The sequence below is a fragment of the Mesoplodon mirus genome (genome assembly GCF_964341445.2).
Source record: "Mesoplodon mirus genome assembly, chromosome: 2".
NCBI lineage: Eukaryota > Metazoa > Chordata > Mammalia > Artiodactyla > Ziphiidae > Mesoplodon > Mesoplodon mirus.
This window is the reverse complement of record NC_138977.1, coordinates 120514029-120534505: the sequence shown is the minus strand read 5'-3', so window position 1 is coordinate 120534505 and position 20477 is coordinate 120514029. Positions and strand designations below refer to the sequence as shown.

The window sequence follows — 20477 nt, the reverse complement described above, 5'->3', positions numbered from 1 at the left end:
CTCTACAGAGTGGGATTACTAGGTGTCTTCCTATTCTGCTTAATACACTGATGCGTTCCTTTTAATTGTTTAAAACAAACACACTTACAGTTATAATCAGAAAAAAAATGTGTTAAGTAAGACGTATTACAGAAAATAATAGAAAACTCTACTGTCAATTGAAAATATTGTATTTAAATAAAGAGAAAATTTATTATAAATTATAGAAAATTTAGGAGGTGAAGAAAAGCACAAAAAATAAGGTAAAAGGCACCCTACAATCCTGTCACCCAGAGATAACACTTTAAACATTTAAATATTCCTCTGGAGACTTCCCTGGTGGCACAGTGGTTAAGAATCCGCCTGCCAATGCAGGGGACACAGGTTCGAGCCCTGGTCCGGGGAGATCCCACGTGCTGCAGAGCAAATAATCCCGTGCACCACAACTACTGAACCTGAGCTCTAGAGCCTGCGTGCCGTAACTACTGAGCCCGCGTGCTGCAACTACTGAAACCCGCGTTCCTAGAGCTCGTGCTCCGCAACAAGAGAAGCCATCGCACTGAGAAGCCCACGCACCGCAATGAAGAGTAGCCCCAGCTCGCTGCAACTAGAGAAAGCCCACGTGCAGCAATGAAGACCCAACGCAGACAAAAATAAATAAAATTTAAAAAATAATAAATAAATAAATAAACACATAAATATTCCTCCTGGCTTAAAGAAAGGCAGAGCAAGTAGTTTGAGAGAGGGATACAGGTACAGAGGGTGAGGAGAAGCAGGAAAAAGAGTTCCCCACTGAGGAATCAAAGTCAGACGGTCTTCACGCTTTTCCCTAGCAACGGCACCTGCCAGAGGACAGAACAGTCAACAGAGCAGCACCTCGGCCAGGCTGGGTGGGGCTGGTGAGCCCACGCAGCTCACGCCTGCTGATGACAGGCCTCCAGGGAGAGGAAACCCTGCTTTCAGAGAAGCTTTTCTCCTCAACTGAGGAAAATTTTATACCAGATGACAGGAGGTTAGTTAGAAAAAAGTGCATTTAAATAACGAGTTATTCTACTTGCGTGACGGACATCTACATACACCCTGTGGCCACCCCAGCCACCCTGGGAGTCGTCCTCATGTCCCCAGCAGACATATCTACTCAAGAAATCCCGGTGCTTTCACCTGCTGATCGATCAGCCACTGCCCAGTTTGCAGCCTTCCTCTCTCACCTGGCTACTGCAATGGCCTTAAGCACGCTCCCGTTTCTTCCCGTCCAGTCTCCAGGCTCACACTAAGCCACCTCAGGGTGATCATGGCACTCCCCTGACTGAGACTGTTCACTGCCCCCCAGCTCCTACACTAGCAAAATTAGAACACTTTCACTCTCATCCACAGTAAGAAATACATTTCACACCGTAACCCAGTACACTCATACGTATATACATAAACATACACACAAACACATCAGAAACAAAAGTTTCACTAACATCGCATCAAGAGCCTTACTACACACAGTGTAATCTGGTATTTCCTCGTCTGGTATATTTCATTAAAAAAAAATGCTAGCCTTGGGCCTCCCTGGTGGCGCAGTGGTTGAGAGTCCGCCTGCCGATGCAGGGGATACGGGTTCGTGCCCCGGTCTGGGAGGATCCCATGTGCCGCGGAGCGGCTGGGCCCGTGAGCCATGGCCGCTGGGCCTGCGCATCCGGAGCCTGTGCTCCGCAACGGGAGAGGCCGCAACAGTGAGAGGCCCGCATACAGCAAAAAGAAAAAAAAAAAAAAAAAAAAATGCTAGCCTTGACTCACCAATTAATTTCAGGGCCCACTAAAGGGTAGCGCCTCATAATTTGAAAAACAGTGAGGTAACATCTAAATGCCTTTGCAAAAAGTACTGACCATTTTCCTGCCTCTCTGTTCACCTCCTTTCTCTGCCCCACTCACAATTCATACTCTAAAAATTGGCTTAATGGGGGCTTCTCTGGTGGCGCAGTGGTTGAGAGTCCGCCTGCCGATGCAGGGGACACAGGTTCATGCCCTGGTCCGGGAAGATCCCACATGCCGCAGAGCGGCTGGGCCCGTGAGCCATGGCTGCTGAGCCTGTGCGTCTGGAGCCTGTGTTCTGCAACAGGAGAGGCCACAACAGTGAGAGGCCCGCGTACCGCAAAAAAACAAAAACAAATAAACAAAAAAATTGGCTTAATGGGACTTCCCTGGTGGTCCAGTGGTTAAGACTTCGCCTTCCAATGCAGGGGCTGTGGGTTCCATACCTGGTCGGGGAGCTAAGATCCCACATGTCTCACGGCCAAAAAACCAAAACATCAAACAGAAGCAGTATTGTAACAAATTCAATGAAGACTTCTAAAAAATGGTCCACATCAAAAAAAAAAAACTTAAAAAAAAATAATAATAAAAATTGGCATTACTTAGTAGTTTCCTAGATACAACAGGGTCTCCCAAGCTCGGTGCATTTGCAAATGCTCTCATCTGCCTGAAACACCCACCCCCGCCCAGCCTCTGTGCCCAAGAAAGTCCTTCAATCCTTGAACCCTCTCTTCTGATGCCTTCCAGATGCCCCTGGAAAATAGATACGCCCCTCTCCTCTGTTCCACTATATGTCATAGGGATGTGAGTCATTCATTCAACAAATATTTACTCAGGGCCAGCTAGGAGCCATGTCCCGGCCCATGTGCTATGAATACCATAGTAAGCGAGAACCAACACAGAAGGCAAAAAAGATTCTTGTCTTCTTGGAGCATAGCCAAAGAATCACAGACATAAACGTAAAGTTACACCTTCAGTAAATGCTAGAGTGCTTTTAGAAAATGTATAAAGACTTAAACAAGGTTAGGAAGGATTTCCTACGGAAGAGATACCTGGGCTGAGATCTGTACAGGATAGGGGAATCCCAGAATGACTGGTCCAGGCAGCATGGGCAGACGGTGCAAAGGCTCAGAGGGAAGCGGGGAACACGGCATCTCCAAGCTGAGGTTGGAAAGGCAGGTAGGGACCTCAATAAGGATTTTTATCTCTAACCTAAAAGTAGCAGCAAAGTTTATGTGTGTTTAAAGTACATGTTTGTATGGTGTGTACATGTGCGTGTGTGTGTAGGGTGTGAGGAGAGAAGCCAGGAACCGAGAGCCCCATCTGTCATCTGGCATATGGAAGTGGCTCAGCCCTGGTTTGAACAGAGCCGGGAGTAGCAGATGGACAAAGGAGACACTTAGGAGGCACACAGACAGAGCTGGTGATAAAGTAAGTGGCACACATATGTGTGGAACATGTAGCCTCACATAACCCTGTGCCATTCATTGAGCTTGGCGACACTAGGATACGAGTAGGAATTCTTTTTCAGTTGTGGCTGGGGAGGGTCTGGTGGGATCAGGAGAGCAGGCAGTCGATTTGGAACCCGTAATACTAGACTATAACTATGATAACTACCGCAATAACTAAACATCCTTCTGTGCGGTTGGAAGAAAATTCTGAAAAGAAGAGTCAGTCGAATGGAGAAAACCTAAATACATTACAGATGCACGTGTTTGTTTTCTCTATTATTCAATTTACACGTTATTTTTAGAATTTCTTTCCGACAGCGTAGAAGGATCTATAATTATTGTGGTTGTTACCACACAACAATACAGCCTAGTATTACAGGTTTCTAAATTTAAATAGTAGATTTTATTGCTTTTTTTGATTGATACAATTTTATTACTTTATCACTGGCTTTGGATATTAACAAGTCAAAACTCTTTCTTTATGAAATGTCACAATGAATTATTGTTTCAAATAAAAAACAATATTTATTTCTAAAAACAAATCGAGTTCAGAATAATCATTTCAAAGTATTTTTGAATACACAAGTCTAATAATATTTACACTTTATAAAGTTTTCAGAATTTTAAATGAATTAAATTAAACTAATATTTCAATCGTCCAATATTACTCACTTTATGCAAATGCAAAATCATGGTATAATAAGACTGTTATCTTACTGGATCATGTCCACTTAAATGTCTCAATTCTCAAAAGAATCAATTTTTTTAAACCCATAAAAGTCTAATTTACCATCTTTATTATATTATTTACATAGTGATTTTAAAATTTACAAATATTTATTTTTCCACCACAAGGTTGGCTTTTTGTTAAAACTAGAAAGTCACTGGATCAAAGACAAACGAATAAGTCAAAAACGTCACTGCATAGCAATGTAACAAGGATTAAGTTCTGTGTAAGTGGCAGGCGCACATACATATGTACATAAAAGATGGTAACAAGATCATGTGTAAAGGAATGTTTTACACTTTGTCTGCTAATGCAAAGTTCTTTCATGAATTCAATCCCACCAGAATCAGATCAGAATCAGATGAGCTCAAGGTCACACAACTAACAGCAAAGGCCAACTGCCTCATAACATTGTCACAGCACTTACATCACCCAGCCCTGCATGAGCATCAAAGCAGCACAGACATCAGGAAAGGGTCCCACTTTCAAGAACACTGTGATGGAGGTGCTGACACATGTGGAAGTGACACAAGGACACCGACGTGGAGACAATACTGACTGATACGCTTTTAAAATCAAGAGGTTCCAATGAAGACGGACAGATCTATTAAGTCTTGAAATTGTGCTCAGTTGGAAACCTTGATGCTCAAGGAACACTGTATTCCTTTATAGACGTGCCAAACAACCCATACTTGGATAAATATTTAAAGGAACAGTTTGAAACAACAAAGATTATGGAAATAGCCCATAAGTTTGTTCTCTGATGCTGGAGCTAAGACCACAAGAAAGTATAAAGGCTTTACATCAAAAGGTCACTCTGGAATATGAGTGGACCTCATGCATAGATCCAAATTTCACATTAAATGATCTTATATAAATGGTGAATATAATAAAATCCTAGCCCCCATGGCCCCATCTGTCTTCAGCTTTCTATGAATGGAGTCCGATTCTATGCATTCCTGCTTCACCCTGGAGTTCGCGGGCTGTCCAAGAGAAACACTTTGTCGGGAGATAACAAGCTAAAAAAAACTGGAAAAGCTTGTCTGTGAACAGTTATCACTGAAGATTTGTTAAACGATGTTTATTGGCTTAAAAATAAAGAGTTTTCGCACACGTGGAAGGGTCCTGCAAGGAACAGATGAACATCTGATAGCATGTACTGACAAAAAAATGACCCTCTGGTGATGCTGAGTTGAGTCCTAACTTGGCATCCCTCCACGCTTGAAGAAACTCTTTACCACTATTCTGAATACTGGATACGAAAAAGTATTGCTGGGGTAAAAATCAGTTTCATTACTGCAAGACCCAGTATTGCTGCATTTGCCAATAAAAGAAAAGGAAGAGCAGTTAGATTTAAAGAATGGTCATACTTTAAAAATACAATATAAAGAGACTGATTTATGCAAATTCCGATTCATGGTAAGAAAAGGAGTTTTGTTCAATTAGAGAAGTAGCAATAACTAATCTTTGGACACTTGATACCACGTGGTTGTACAATTTCTTGATGAGATTGGCTATCAAAAATTTGAAGAAATCAATGAAAAGCTCTTAAACAGGAATTATGTGCATCAGTTTCAAACATAAAGCCTAATATGGAAAAGTTATGTCCGGAAAAGCAGGATCAAGTCTCATTAAAATTTTAAAAAAGAATTTTAGCACTTAATATCAAATCTTTGTATTTTGTATTTATCATAGTCATATAACATAAAGAAAATGTGACAGATTTTCACCAAGCTCTATCTGGATGGCTCTAAATTTGCTCCTGCTAACTCCAGTGTGTCAGATTTTCCACGTGTTATAATGCAGAAAAGGCTGGGAAGCACCGAAACAAAGGGGAAGAGAGACATCCCCAAGAAGAGTACCAACAGGAAAGCCAAAGGCATTGAATTCCCATGTAAAGACGTGTTATGAATGACAACGCAGTCTGGTCTTCTGCGGGCCCGTAGCATTTGAACTTTCTGCTGCTCCACCATCCTCTATTCCTGCCCCATCGTAGCTTGAATCACCAAAGTCACCAGTCCAACCTTATAATCCACACATTCTCAAAGAAAAATTTACCAGTTGAAAGCAACCCAACGCAGATTGATGAAAATGTTATATCAAACTTCAATATATTAATATCTTTTCTTAGCACAAAGAGAAAAATTCTGATCTACTTTCTGAATGTTTTACATATGTTTTACAATAATAAATGGACAACAGAGATATTATGGAGTCACTAAAATTATGATTGTAGAGAAAGACTGAAAAACATTTATAAAATTAAGTAAAAAAGTAAAACAAAATAGTACATAAGTTCAGATTATAAAAAACAAATGCATACTTTGAAAAGGTCATAAACTTAAATAATGGTAGAGTGGCAGAATTAGGAAATTTTTTATTCCTTAAAGTTTTTTTCTTTAACGTTGTTATATTGCCTTCAGCTAGACTGATAACAATATTTTTCAAAAAGTTAAATGATTTTAAATAATAAATAATTTAACTATAAATAATTTAAATATAAATAATAAATAATACGTCTGCAAGCCTGTACTGTTGTCTTCTGTTGGCTACCGAAAATTAACTGACATTTGCTCCTATAAATGTATCAAAACCTCCCTTTCAAATCAGGGTGTTAAAGTGCTTTCTTACCTTTTAAAATACTGCAATGCTAAACAGAAAGGCAATTTTTAAAACTTTATAATCTACCCATCATACTTTAAACTCCACTGAAGAATATTATTCCTTATGACCATTGAAACACATAGCCGCTTGGATCTAAGCACTTTAAAGTAATAACTATAAAAATATCTTATTGATTATTTGAGAGTGAAGATAGAATTGTCAACATAATTAATCATATGTTTAAAAAGAGAAAACAAAAGCAGAGCAAAAATTTCAAAAATAATACTTTAAAATTAAGTCTGCCTGCTGGATTGTAAACTATCTGTTGGCTCTTACTGTATTAGCACAGATGAATATGCCAGAATGGTCCTTTGAATAGCTGAAATTAACTGAGCACTTACTATGTACCAGGCATCTAGTAAAGTACTTTTAAAGATATTTCATTCAAACTGAACGAGAATATTTTTGGAGGTAGTTATTATTATGCCCATAATCCAGGTGGTTAAATAACTTGCTAGTAAACAGCAGAGTAGATGAGAACTTGGGTATTTCTAACTCTACTTGACCCTCCTGGACAGAGAATGGATAATGGCCAGGCATCTACAGGAGTACAGTTAAATCATGACCCGAGATACACAGCCAGCTATGTCAGGCTGCATTGCAGGTCTCCTATGCAACTCTTATACTTGCGTATGAAAGCACTTGGTCTGTACCGGATTTTGACATAGCCAGCAATCAATAGAGGCCCAATACTTCCACTGAAGAGTCTCATAATTATACTTTAAGGTGAGAAACAAATCCACGAGTGGACTTAAGCATGCAGATCAACTCCTGCATGGAGAGTAAATATCCGTAGCTCCAAGAATTTCCAGTGTCCACATCTCATGGGAGATATCAAGGTAGAGAGGAAAATGAACTGAAGCTAATGTTTGTCTTTTTGAAACTTGGTTTGAATCTCACCTCTGCCACCTGATGGTGGGGAGACTACAAGCAAATTGCCTGATCTCCTTAGATCTCATTTTCCTCCTTTAAAATAAAGTAATATGGCAAAGATTAAATGAGAGCACGTTACAAGGCCTGCACTCAAAAAGTGCTCAGTCAGGGCTGATTTCCTTTACTTTCTTGTAAAATCTTAAAATCCATGTTTTATTGCAGCACTTTAGCTATGCATAAGCCCATATTTTTGTCGTGACTATAAACCTGCAATTATATAATTAAGAAGAAAAATTACCTGAAGCATTGTTGAAAAATGTCTTATTGCTTCATCATAGAGACCACTGCCAATCAACACATATGCAATAGCTATGAAAAAATACAGAAACATTAAAGGAACGAATAAAGGATCTCAGACTGAAATTGGTAACTAAATTCTTTACCAAATCTTAAAAGGCAGCTCCGAGGACTAGAAGCAGTTAAAGAAAACCTAGAAGTTAATAAGATGTAATTGAATTCTCCTACCACTCAGCACTTGCTAATCAGTCTTCTAGTTCCATCTAGATTTAAATTATTAAAGCCATCTATAAAACATCTGCCTACAAGAAGTAATTATCTTTTTCTGAGCCCATCGCTCACTTTCAAATACTAAATAATCCTTACGATGTTTCTTATCTATATATACAAAAGAGCTAGTAATAAGCCTGAATAATATCCATATAACATGGCAATGTGACTTTACTGTGGAAGTTAGAAGAAATACCCAAATAGCATCACATATCTCGATTCCTGCAGGTGCTGACTTTACTGCCAATTACCTAGTAAGAACAAAAACAGAGGCTCCAATTAATATATATTAATATAATGCTTAACTGTAGATATAATTCACACCACTGCAAAAGACCACTGGTCTTTTCCCTAGCTCTTCTATTCAAAATATAGTCAAGACACTACTCAAAATATACTTTAACGGTCACAAATAGTTTTTAATCAAATTGTTTATGTAAGTGGTATTTTGAAATTAGAGCCATGAATATCTCTTAAAACATGGCACAATTTTGACTAAACTTTTTCACCTGTCAAAAAACCCAATAACTTTTAATATTCTAGATTACATTTTTATCTATAATATTTGCCCTAACTCTCTAAAGTCCCAAATATCCCTGAAAAATTGTATTCCTAACTCAGTACAATACTATTTTGATCCTATTTCTTTGCAAAAAGAGCTTTATGCAACCCTCTAATTCAAGGACATAATTACGTGTTCAAGAAGATGGGTAACTAAAACTTTTAATGTCATTCAGAGTTTAAATTCCTTGACAGTAAAAAGTAGTCAAACATTAAATGCAGAAAGAGATTTAGAGTATCTTTATAACTAACCTGAGAAAAGTAAAGTTCAGAAACGTCGAGTATCATAATAATACAAGAGCTTTTGGGGGCATTCATCAACATGAAAAGAGGACTGTTGTCATCCTAATTTTTTTGAAAAGATAATCAAGCTCAAACTCCTATTCAGAATAATGGGAATGGATACTATTCAGGTAGTTGTAGCAGACAATGAGATAACCAGAGACCTCTTCAGTGGGGATCAGCGGCATTAGTAGTAAAACCAATAACAACAATCATAGTTACTTGTACGGTACTCTTCATACGTGCCAGGCACAATCCTAATGATATACATGTATTATAACCCATTTACTCCTTAACTGCGGTGAGGTAGGTACAACTGTCATCCCCATGTGCAGACAAGGAAATGAAGCATTTAAACTGTCCAAAGACAGCATGCAGTGAGACAAAGGAAACAGGCTGCCTGGCTTCAGGACCCACCTTCCTCACCAACACGCTACCCTGAGAGAAATCTGGGCTGCACTGAAACTACTGTGCACGGGGCCGGACCGCAAAATGGTTTGAATTCCTTGATGATTGGATGAACAGGGACTGAAACATAAACTTGTGCATTTTTGAGTGTAGGAAGGTACTTTAGAAAGCCAAGATCTGGGCTCAGATTCTGGCCCTGCCACTCGCTGGCTGTGTCACCATGGGGACCTCAAGTCGCTCTCATGACTCTCTGGGTCTTGCTTAACAAGCCTGTAGAAAATTTTCTTAGATTCCTTTCAGATCTAAATTTTCAGAATTTCCTATCTATCTTCCCAAGATCAGTAAATATCTGTTGAATGAACAAATGAATAAGTGACCCATAAGAACAAATACGGCTTTAGCGGATAAATGTTACACTTAGGAACATGTTGAAAATTGTCGTCCTTGGCTAGCCTACTGAACTCCACTCAAATAAAATCAAATGCAGCTCTCAAATCTTTCCATCTAAAAGTAAATATTTTTTGAGAAAAACCCAAAAGTATGCATTAAAAAGTAATCTAAATCTTGGACAAATATAAATAACTATTCGTACTAGGATCTAAATTTGGTTGTGGGAGTTCAAAGACATAAAGAAAAAACTAGGATAGCTGGAATCTCCCAGAAATTGTTAATAGCCAGCAATTCCACATCTCCCCACAACATGTATGGTGACAGAGGTCATTTTTCCAAGAAAAAAAAAATACTGAGGTTCAAAAGCTCCTAAGCCAGCTCAGGGCCTATCCTATCCCAGGGTGTACTAGGATTATTCTTAGAGCACAGGACAGGCCTGGCACACGTTAGGCTCTTAATTCATTATTTAATAAATGAATATAAGGCTGAACAGAATCCAAGGACTGCAACAGAGACCAAATCTGATGCCTTAAAGGATAATTAATTCTCAAAGCCCACTCAAAGAATATAAACAAAAAGTGATTAATACTTTCAAAATAGTCAACTCTCAATTATCTGCACTAACAAAGGAAGAAGCCAATACAAGAAGTGCTCAGTCTTAATATAAAATGCATATGGCAGAAGAAAGGATAAAATGGTTATGTGTAAATTAGACAGAAAAAAATTTCTGCAGGTGCTTTGGGCCACCAGGCAACCTGCGGGAGCACGCACTTATGTGAAATCTGTCCAGCTGCAGTGTTCAGTCCTCTATTCAATTCTGTTTCCACTCTTTCAAGTGTGAGCTGACCAGGCACTGATGGAGACACACCCAGAGCATATCAGACATTGGCGAAACCAGACTGTTTGAAGACATGCCTTGAACAAGCCGCACTGCATGACCCATTTGCAGATTAGAATGAACTCAACTTTCTACACCCACATGCTGAGACCCAACAATAACTGATCGGCCCCATAGTAAAATTAACTCCAACCTAGCTATTGTATTACACAGAAGACTGAAGTAGGTGTGACTCTCTCCTGCTTTCACTTCTCTATTGTTCATATTTGACGACAGCACACAAATGACCTTCTAATGAATGCCAGTAGCTCATAAGAACTCATTACCATAATTATTAATCTCCATAGAAACACAGATGTGGAACACTCCTTACGGATTCCATCCAGACCTTTTATTTTATGACTTATAGTACCGAGACCCTCACAAGGGTTGAATGCCCTACCCACGGGCAAACCTCTCGTGCTGTCAGAGCCAGGCTCTGTGATCTTTCTGTCTCACCATCCCGCCTACCTGCTCTGCATCTGATCATAAATTCTAGGCAAATATCCCAGGAACAGCGCCCAAGTCAAGTCTCACCTAACTCTTCATTTGTGCTGTCATTATCAGTAGTAAATGGGAATCTCTTTTGTTCGGCAATAGACTTGGCCTGGCTCTGAAATAAAAACAAACATACATTTTAGCTTATTGCAGAGGAGGAGAAACTTACCATGAAACCTGTATTTAAAAAAATTAAAGCTACATTTGATTTATATGAAAGCAAGAAAATATTCACATTAAGTCATATCAATCATGTACTTCAGGGACACAATTTGTGCTGTAACTGATTTGCTTCCTCGCCTTATCACTAGTGGTTTTTGGTTTCCAGGAACACCTATCTTTTTACTTTCATGGGGATTAATCTTCCCGGCTGTTTCAAAGCTCCCTCCACAGACGACTACTCAATGACATTGATCATGTTACAAAGACCACACTCTAGTGTTTGGTCTCCAAAGTGGCTTGATAACAGAATATTTTTTAAAATAAATTTATTGATTTCTGACTGTGTTGAGTCTTTGTTGCTGCGCGCGGGCTTCCTCTAGTTGCGGCGAGCAGGGCCTACTCTTTGCTGCAGTGCTCGGGCTTCTCATTGCGGAGGCTTCTCTTGTTGCGGAGCACGTGCTCTAGGGGCGCGGGCTTCAGCAGTTGTGGCTCGTGGGCTCAGTAGTTGTGGCTCGCAGGCTCTACAGCACAGGCTCAGTAGTTGTGGTGCATGGGCTTAGCTGCTCTGCGGCATGTGGGATCTTCCCGGACCAGGGCTTGAACCCATGCCCCTGCGTTGGCAGGTGGATTCTTAAACACTGCACCACCAGGGAAGTCCCCCAGAACATTGCTTTTAAACTTTAAAAATATTTTAGAAGAGCTACAGGTTGTTGGGACTTCCCTGGGGGTCCAGTGGTTAAAACTTCGCCTTCCAATGCAGGGGGCCCGGGTTCGATCCCTGGTTGGGGAGCTAAGATCCTACATGCCTCGTGGCCAACAAACCAAAAAAACCCCATAAAACAGAAGCAATATTGTAACAAATTCAATAAAGACTTTAGAAATGGTCCACATCAAAAAAAATCTTAAAAAAAAAAGCTACGGCTTCCTTGGTGGCGCAGTGGTTGAGAGTCCGCCTGCTGACGCAGGGGACGCGGGTTCGTGCCCCGTTCCAGGAGGATCCCACATGCCGCGGAGTGGCTGAGCCATGGCTGCTGAGCCTGCGCGTCCAGAGCCTGTGCTCCGCAACGGGAGAGGCCACGGCGGTGAGAGGCCCGCGTACCGCAAAAAAAAAAAAAAAAAAAAAAAAAGCTGTAAGTGGTACAGGGATGACACTGTAATAGGACCAGCAAAACCTGACCAAGAAACAAGACATGCTATTAAATAATGCATAGCAGGCGATGACCATAACCATCCTACTTGATGCATATGCAGACACGCATATACACGCTTGGCAGAAAAGCTAAAGCAAAAGCGGAAGCTAGGGAAAAACTAAGTAAGTTAGCTTAGTAATTGGAAAGATTTTATAGGCAGCAATGGTCCAACATACAAAAAGACGGCTCTATTGTGTTTTGGAGACAAATCATGTCTGATTATGCAAACAGCTGTCACTTTGCCAGAAGATTTGACTGTCAACGCTAAGTTGTGATATGCTTAGCCTACAGGGTACACATTAAAATGATAACTTCATACCAGATTCACCTAAGATATGATTAAAACTTGTACACACACATAGACAGGAAAAGCTAAGATAATACAAGACTAAAGATGTCGCTTTTGGCAAAACTTTACGATCAGAACCCAGTGACATCTCAATTACTTGAATTCCTCTTTTTGTTAATTCATTGTACAGATGCCTACAGGCATGTATGACAGCCAAATAATTCTACACAGGTGACTCTTCTGACTGATGGATATGCTCTTCAGCTAATGATTGGTACTCATTAGCCATGGTCTCTTGGGCTTCACTGACTCAACAGAGTAACAGGTACTTCCACCTATATTCCCTACACTCTTAAAGTCAAGATTGATGTTCAGATACAGAGTGGTTTTGGGTTTGCCTATAAAACAAGTCAAGAATAAGCTACCTCTACTTAGAACACAAGTTAAAAGATACAGGTCAGAAGGGCATCCCATCTCAGAAGACTCACAGTTCTCACTTTATTCCATTCAGGACCCCAAACAAAATGAAACATCTGAAAATTCTACTGCTTTGGGAATGTTTATACTTTATTTCTTCCAGTAAAACCTTGATGGCTAGAGGGGAACTCTGTCAGCTCTTTCTTGCTTTGCTCTATAGCTGGGAGCTTTCACATATGGGAACCTCATTCGGCTTCTTTAAGAAGTGGTAGATTCCACAACACGTGAGGGCAACACAGCACTGTACATACATCCAGGTGTGACCAGACACAAGTCCTTCCTCTTTATCAGCTGCTTACAGACAAACACATAAGTGCAAAACATTTTCTACTTAATAAATTGCTTAGAGCCAAGGGAAGGGGTCTATAAACAACACTTTTAATACTTTAAAAACTTTTTATTATTTCATCCAGTATTCAACGAAGGTCTTGGCAACCATTTTCCAAGACTTCGTGCAAAAAGATGGGAAGAGAACAGAAATGAAATCCCATAAAAAGAAGAAATCATTTACTAAGCAACATTAAGAATATACTGAAGAGCATATCTCATTTTAAAATGTTTGTATTATATAGAAAAAAAATTTGTAACAGAAGTGGGCAGGAAAAGTATAGTACAGACAAAGTAATTTCCTGATCAAAAAGAATCTTCCCCACGTCTAATACTGCATCTATTGATATCTTCTGTGGACAGAGTGGAGCAGCTATGATCAAGGAAGTTTAAACACACAACCCCACATTGCTAGTAGACTAACTCCAATCCACCTTTCAGGTCCCTGTTCATGTTTCAATTCCTGAAAGCTGTCTTGCCTGATACCCCTAACTTAAGGGAGATTATGTTGACCCTTTGTTTTTCCTTCATATGATTTGCACAATTATACTTCTATGCTTACTTGTATAATTATTTGATTAGTAGCTATAGAGCCCTAAGTGCTGGGACCAAGCCTATCTGGCTCACCACTCTCTGGCTAAGTACTTACTTAGCTCAATGCTTGACAAAAATAGGTGCAAAATAAATATCTGGAAAATGAATGAATAAATGAAGAGTTTAACTCCCATATTTTCAACCTAGGGAAAACAAAAGGCCTAGACTGATAAGCTTTCTCCCATAGGTTACTAGCTAGTGCCATCTTAAACTGGAAAGGCAAATAGTAGATAATATTTGAATTACTATCAACAAGAAGGTCCCTAATAACTCAAAGAATCTAATCACTTCTCCAAGGTGGGGATTATCCAGTTTCTATTTAAATGTTTTCAGTGATGGCCAACTCACTACTTCACAAGTTAGCCCATTCTGGTCTGGGACAAGTCTAATTCAAAAGTTCTTCCATATACCACGTTGACGGCTATGCAATGAGTTAAGTAAAATCAGTTGATCATTCTCTAGTTTGCAGTTTCTACCCATATTGAGTAGTTCTTACATGAAAAGGCAGAGCTTTGTCTGGAAAAGAAAAGAGTATCCTAAAGGGAAATTTTAAACAAAAGAAGCCAACAATATCTATGTGGATGTTGAAGGAAAAGGCCTGGTGAAAAATTGTTAACCTTGGGCACTGAAAGAATAAGAGCCTCACAGAATTAAGTGTGAACAAAAATACCCTGGCACCGTGAGGCAGCCGGGCCAGAGGGGGACACACGCTAGCACGATAGGTAGATGCACGTTACATGGCACAGTGCCAGGTGCTCATCCCTGGAATGGAGAGGTCTCTTGTACAGCTTAGCTGGTACTGATAAAAAAAAACATAGATATAAAAGATACACAGGCAAAGGCTGGAAAAATAAGATTATATGCTACCTTCAAATCCGTAAGGCTCCTAGAAATAAGGTTCAGCCATGATCTCCTTTATTCCTTGGAACTTAAAAGTAAAGAGTCCTAGGTCCAGAATGACCAACTATCCAATTCATAAGACACAATAATTCAATGTGACTAAACACCAGATGACCTATCTTTATCTTATGCAACTGGACTCAACTCCTAGTTGATAAACAGATGCAATCTCCACCTTTTGGAACTAGTATCACCATGTTTCAGGTCACAAAAACAGAAGGCATAGAAGATGCATACCAGAATCTTTTCAGTGTTGAGGGAAAGCAAAGAGTCACAGGGTGGTGATCCTTTGGGTTCGCAGTCGGAGTCATGGAAGTTCAAAAAGGATGACTCTGAAAAGCAAACAGTCCTTGTTATTCTCCTCACCTTAGATTTATGGCTCTTAGGTGCTTACCTATGAATTGCAATGTGAAGAATCCACAAAATCAAAACAAGGACAAGTGTAAAAAACACTAAAAGGGGCATCCTGTCTTCCACCTCTACAACTGGGTAACATTTTATAGTTTCCAAGTATCTCACACACGCATTAGTGATTGTCCTCACAACAGCGAACACAGCTGTTAGGATCCTTTCATGGGATACCTCCTATGTGGCAGCATTTCCCAGAGGTTAAAAAAAAAAATCACAAAGAGGGGAACAAAGTCAAGCCACGAAGACCTGATGTTAAGAGGAATGTGCTAAGGATCTAGTATCCAGAATATCTAAAAACTCCTCAAATTCAACAAGAAAAAGACAACCCCGTTTTAAAAACGGGCCAAGGACTTGAACCAGCAACTCTCCGAAGATATACAAACAGCCACTGAGTACATGAAAAGATGCTCTACATCATTATTAACTAATGAATACAAATCAAACCACAAGGAGGTACCATTTCACACCCACTAGGATGGCTATAATTTTTTTTTTTTAACGGGAAATCACAAGTGCTGGCAAGGAGGCAGAGAAATTGAACCCTTGTGCAATGCTGATGGGGATGTAAAACTGTGTGGCCACTGTAGAGTTGGCTGGTTCCTCAAAAAGTTAAAGACAGAATTACCACTTGGTCCCACTATTCCACTCCTAGGTACATACCCCAAAGAACTGAATACAGGGACTCAAACAAGCACACATATGCACATGTTCATAGCAGCAATATTTACAATAACCAAAAGGTGGAAACAGCCTAAATGTCCATCAACAGAAAACGGATAAACAAATTGTGGTATATACATATAGTGGAATATTATTCAGCCTTAAAAATGAATGAAGTGGGGACTTCCCTGGTGGTCCAGTGGTTGAGAATCTTCCTTCCAATGGAGGGGACGCGGTTTTGAGCGCTGGTTGGGGAACTAAGATCCCACATGCCGCAGGGCAACAAAGCCGCACACCGCAACTACTGAGCCCGTGTGGCACAACTAGAGAGCTCGTACTGCAACTACAGAGCCCACACGCTCTGGAGCCTGCCTGCCACAACTCGAGAGAGAAAACCCATGTGCCACAACGAAAGATCCCATGCGCCGCAACTAAGACCCAATGCAGCCAAAAATAAATAAATATTTTTAAATGAATGAAGTACTGATACATATTACAACATGGAAGAACCTCCAAAACAAAAACTAAGTGAAAGAAACTAGACACAAAAGATCACATATTGTATGATTCCATTTATATGAAATGTCCAGAATAGGCAAATCCATAGACACAGTATGCATCTTGGCGGTTGAAGGAGGGAATGGAGAGAAACTGCCTGATGGGAAGGGAGTTTACTTTGGAGTGATGGAAATGTTTTGAGGTAACTGCACTACCTGGTCAATGTACTAAATGCCACTGAACTGTTCACTTGAACATGGTTGATTTTACATCATGTGAATTTTGCCTCAACAACTTATTTTTTAAAATATGCTCCAATGCAGCAGTCATTAAAGAGCACAAAATTGGGCTTCCCTGGTGGTGCAGTGGTTGGGAGTCCGCCTGCCAATGCAGGGGACACGGGTTTGTGTCCCAGTCTGGGAGGATCCCACATGCCGTGGAGCGGCTGGGCCCGTGAGCCATGGCCACTGAGCCTGCACGTCTGGAGCCTGTGCTCCGCAACGGGAGAGGCCACAACAGTGAGAGGCCCGCGTACCGCAAAAAAAAGAGCACAAAATTATGTTCAAGGAACCACGTGAACCAATTTAGCTGAATTCTCACATGTGTGTATCCTAACAGGAAGAAGGACATGATGGATCCAAGAGCCCTGGTGGGGAGCAGTGACTGAAGCCGGAATGTTAAGTCTCACAAGGCACAGCGGGGTTTAAAGGATGGATGGGTTCAGACTGGCGGGCAGAAAGGGAATGGATACTCCAGGCAAAATGAGTGGTGTACAGAAACACAAAGGCAAGCAAATGCAAAGGGGCAGTGAGGAGACCTAGCTAGAGGAGGGAGTTGGTGCTGGGAAATAAAAAATAGGAGTTTGGAAGGTGAGTGGTCAGACTAGGAAGTCATGGACCCAGAGAAAGGCTTTAGTCTGACAAGAATGAAGAACGAGTAATGCTTGTTGATAGGCAGTTGGATATACGTTCAATAACCTGTCTCTCCTACCTTTTAAAAAAGGTACGATTTGAGAACTCACCACATGTTGAGCACAGTGCAAAGCACTACATAGACATGGCTGTATTCTCTTCTAACAATCTCTCCACTTTATGGAATTCTTTTTAGTTTCAATAAATAAACATCTACATAATTTTTTATTGTAATTGAAGTATAGTTGATTTATAATATTAGTTTCAGGTGTACTGATTTTTTTTTAATTAAAAAAATTTTTTTTTATTTTTGGCTGCGTTGGGTCTTTGTTGCTGCGCGTGGGCTTTCTCTAGTTACGGCGAGTGGGGGCTTCTCTTCCTTGCAGTGCGCGGGCTTCTCATTGTGGTGGCTTCTCTTGTTGCAGGGCATGGGCCCTAGGCACGCGGGCTTCAGTAGTTGCGGCACGTGGGCTCAGTAGTTGTGGCTCACGGGCTCTAGAGCACAGGCTCAGTAGTTGTGGCACATGGGCTTAGTTGCCTGTGGCACGTGGGATCTTCCCAGAACAGGGCTCAAACACGTGTCCCCTGCATTGGCAGGTGGATGCTTAACCACTGCACCACCAGGGAAGTCCAAACATTTATTTAATTTTAAATGGCTGCACAGTATTCCATTGCATGAAATTTAACCATACCCCTATCATTGGATAATTAGGATGTCCTTTCTTTTTTCCTTAATACAGACACTTTCAATGAGTATCCTTGACCTGTATTTTTTGCAAATTTACACAACTGGGCAATTAAACTACAGTATAACATATGTAATTGCTGAGGCAAAGGGTGTAAACAATTTTAAGACTTTCCATATATATTGCTCCATTTCCATCCCAATGCTTAATAATTCCATTCCCATTCGCAGTGTATAAACACCGCCATTTCCCTCTGCTCAAAGCAGTGCCATTCTTTTTATCTTTTCCAATCTGAAAAGAGTACTAGTAAGATTAAACTTTTGATTTATTGGCCATTTGTATCTCTTTTGTAAATTGCTTGTATCTTTTGCTAATTTGTAACTCATCTAATCTATTCTGGCTTAAGATTTAGAGAAGAATCTCTAATTATCTACTTTCTAACCTCAGGACCACTTATGAAATTATCAGTTTGAATGCCACCTTTATAACACATTATAGTCACTGGGATCTGTTTCTAGACTCCTTTTTTTAAAGGAATCTTTGAGATGATTTACATCTACCTTCTGCAATAGCTCTGACAGATGACTCTTCAATCTCTACATGGACATTTATTTCTAAAAAATTATAGTAGCTATTCACGATCATTGTAGAAAATACAGAAAAATGTAAATAAAAGTCACTTAGAATACCACCATGCACTGAGAACCACCATGAAAATTTTGGTGTGTATAATTAAGAGTGATAATTCTGAAATCGGGTGGCTGGGTTTGAATTCCTGTTCTCTGCCACTGCTTACTAGTTCTTGGCCACTGACTTAGCGTCCTCCATCTTCAGTTTCTTCATTTGTAAAACAGGGTCAGTGATAAATTATCTACATCACAGGGGTGGTTGTGAGATTTAAATAAGGAAATATAAGTAAAACATGTGGTATAGTTTCTGACACAAAGAATGTTTGCTACTACTGTTATCATGAGGTTGTGAGAATTGAATGAGCTACATTGTTTTGTAAGCTGCCCTTTTAACTTAATAGTATAAGGTAAACACTTAACCATATGATTACATTTTCTTCTACATTATTTAAATTTAAACTTGGTGAGATTATATATCATTTTAATTTAATACTTTAGACATAAAATTTCAATTCTCTACAATAAACCTGCATTTTGTTGTTTTGTTTTGTAGACTTTCTAGTCCCGTATAATGATGTTTATTCTGACTTCAGTATCATTGTTTCAATTACTATAGCCTTACAATGAGTGCATACATGTTAATGTAAAAGCAAAGCCTCATCACCTTTTTTTAAAAAAAATTTCTTGGCTATTTGGATAAACAGTCTTCCTTCAGATAAACTTCAGTCATTTTGTTACGGTTCCAAAACAAAAAGCTCTGTATGATTTTTATTAGAATTGCATTAAAATTGTAGATTAATGAGGGGAGAAACACTTGACTTCTTTACAAAATTTAATCTTCTATTAACCTATGTGGAATTTTATAATTTTTATACAGGATGTACACGTTCAAGTCTGTTGTGATCTTAAAAAAAAATCGCTTGATAACCACAGATTCATCGGTGGTTGAATCTATTATTTGCTGAGCATCTACTATGTTCCAGTCACGGCCTTAGCCTCAATGGTTGTCAAAACCATAAATGACCCCAGTCCTTGCATATAACATTCAGTGGGGAAGCTGACAGTAATCAGAGCCACATAAAAAAATGTCAGAATGCAACAGTTTAAGAGTCATGACCTAGAGCATGATCAGGAGAAGAGGTGTGTGCGCTCAGGAAAAGCTTCCAGAGGACTGAGTAACGTCAGCTAACACTGATATAGTCACCATGTATAGGTACCCTTCCAATCCCCATTTTAAAGAAGAGGAAAACGAGGCCGACAGCCTAAGCAATTTGCAAAAGGCCACCCTCCAGCAAAGCAATGGAGGTGTTGGTTGGCTGCCTGCCATGAAAGAGTGAAGGCAGATCTAAGCGAAGTTAAGGACTTAACAGGTGAAGGCCCATGGGAGGCTGGCAGGACCGGGACAGTGGCCCAGGCAGAAATACAGCATACTGTCCATCTTTTGCCTTCTTAGCTGACTAGAGCTGAATATTTTATCTGTCCACATTATTGAACTTTTAACAGCTCTATTAATGTCTTCATTTACACAGTGGATAACTGTGCCATCGACACGTAATTATATCAAGGTTTAATATTTATACTCACTTAGCATCTTATTTTACTGGACAAAACCTCCCCAAAGTGCTCAGTAATACTAGTGATAAAAGCCACACTCCTGGGCTTCCCT

At 39.9% G+C, this 20477-nt stretch overlaps 1 protein-coding gene across 6 annotated transcripts in view; it reads right to left on the bottom strand.

Annotated features, from left to right (window-relative positions):
- Window positions 1–20477, bottom strand: part of TTC13 (tetratricopeptide repeat domain 13) — a 70925-nt gene that overhangs the window by 37999 nt on the left and 12449 nt on the right. For all 6 annotated transcript variants that reach the window (XM_082629638.1, XM_082629639.1, XM_082629640.1 and 3 more), the window contains exons 2-4: window positions 15254–15348; window positions 11117–11192; window positions 7793–7863 (exon numbers count right to left, since the gene is read on the bottom strand). In XM_082629638.1, coding sequence (XP_082485764.1) covers window positions 7793–7863; window positions 11117–11192; window positions 15254–15348 — 242 coding nt within the window. The remainder of the gene's footprint in view (window positions 1–7792; window positions 7864–11116; window positions 11193–15253; window positions 15349–20477) is intronic.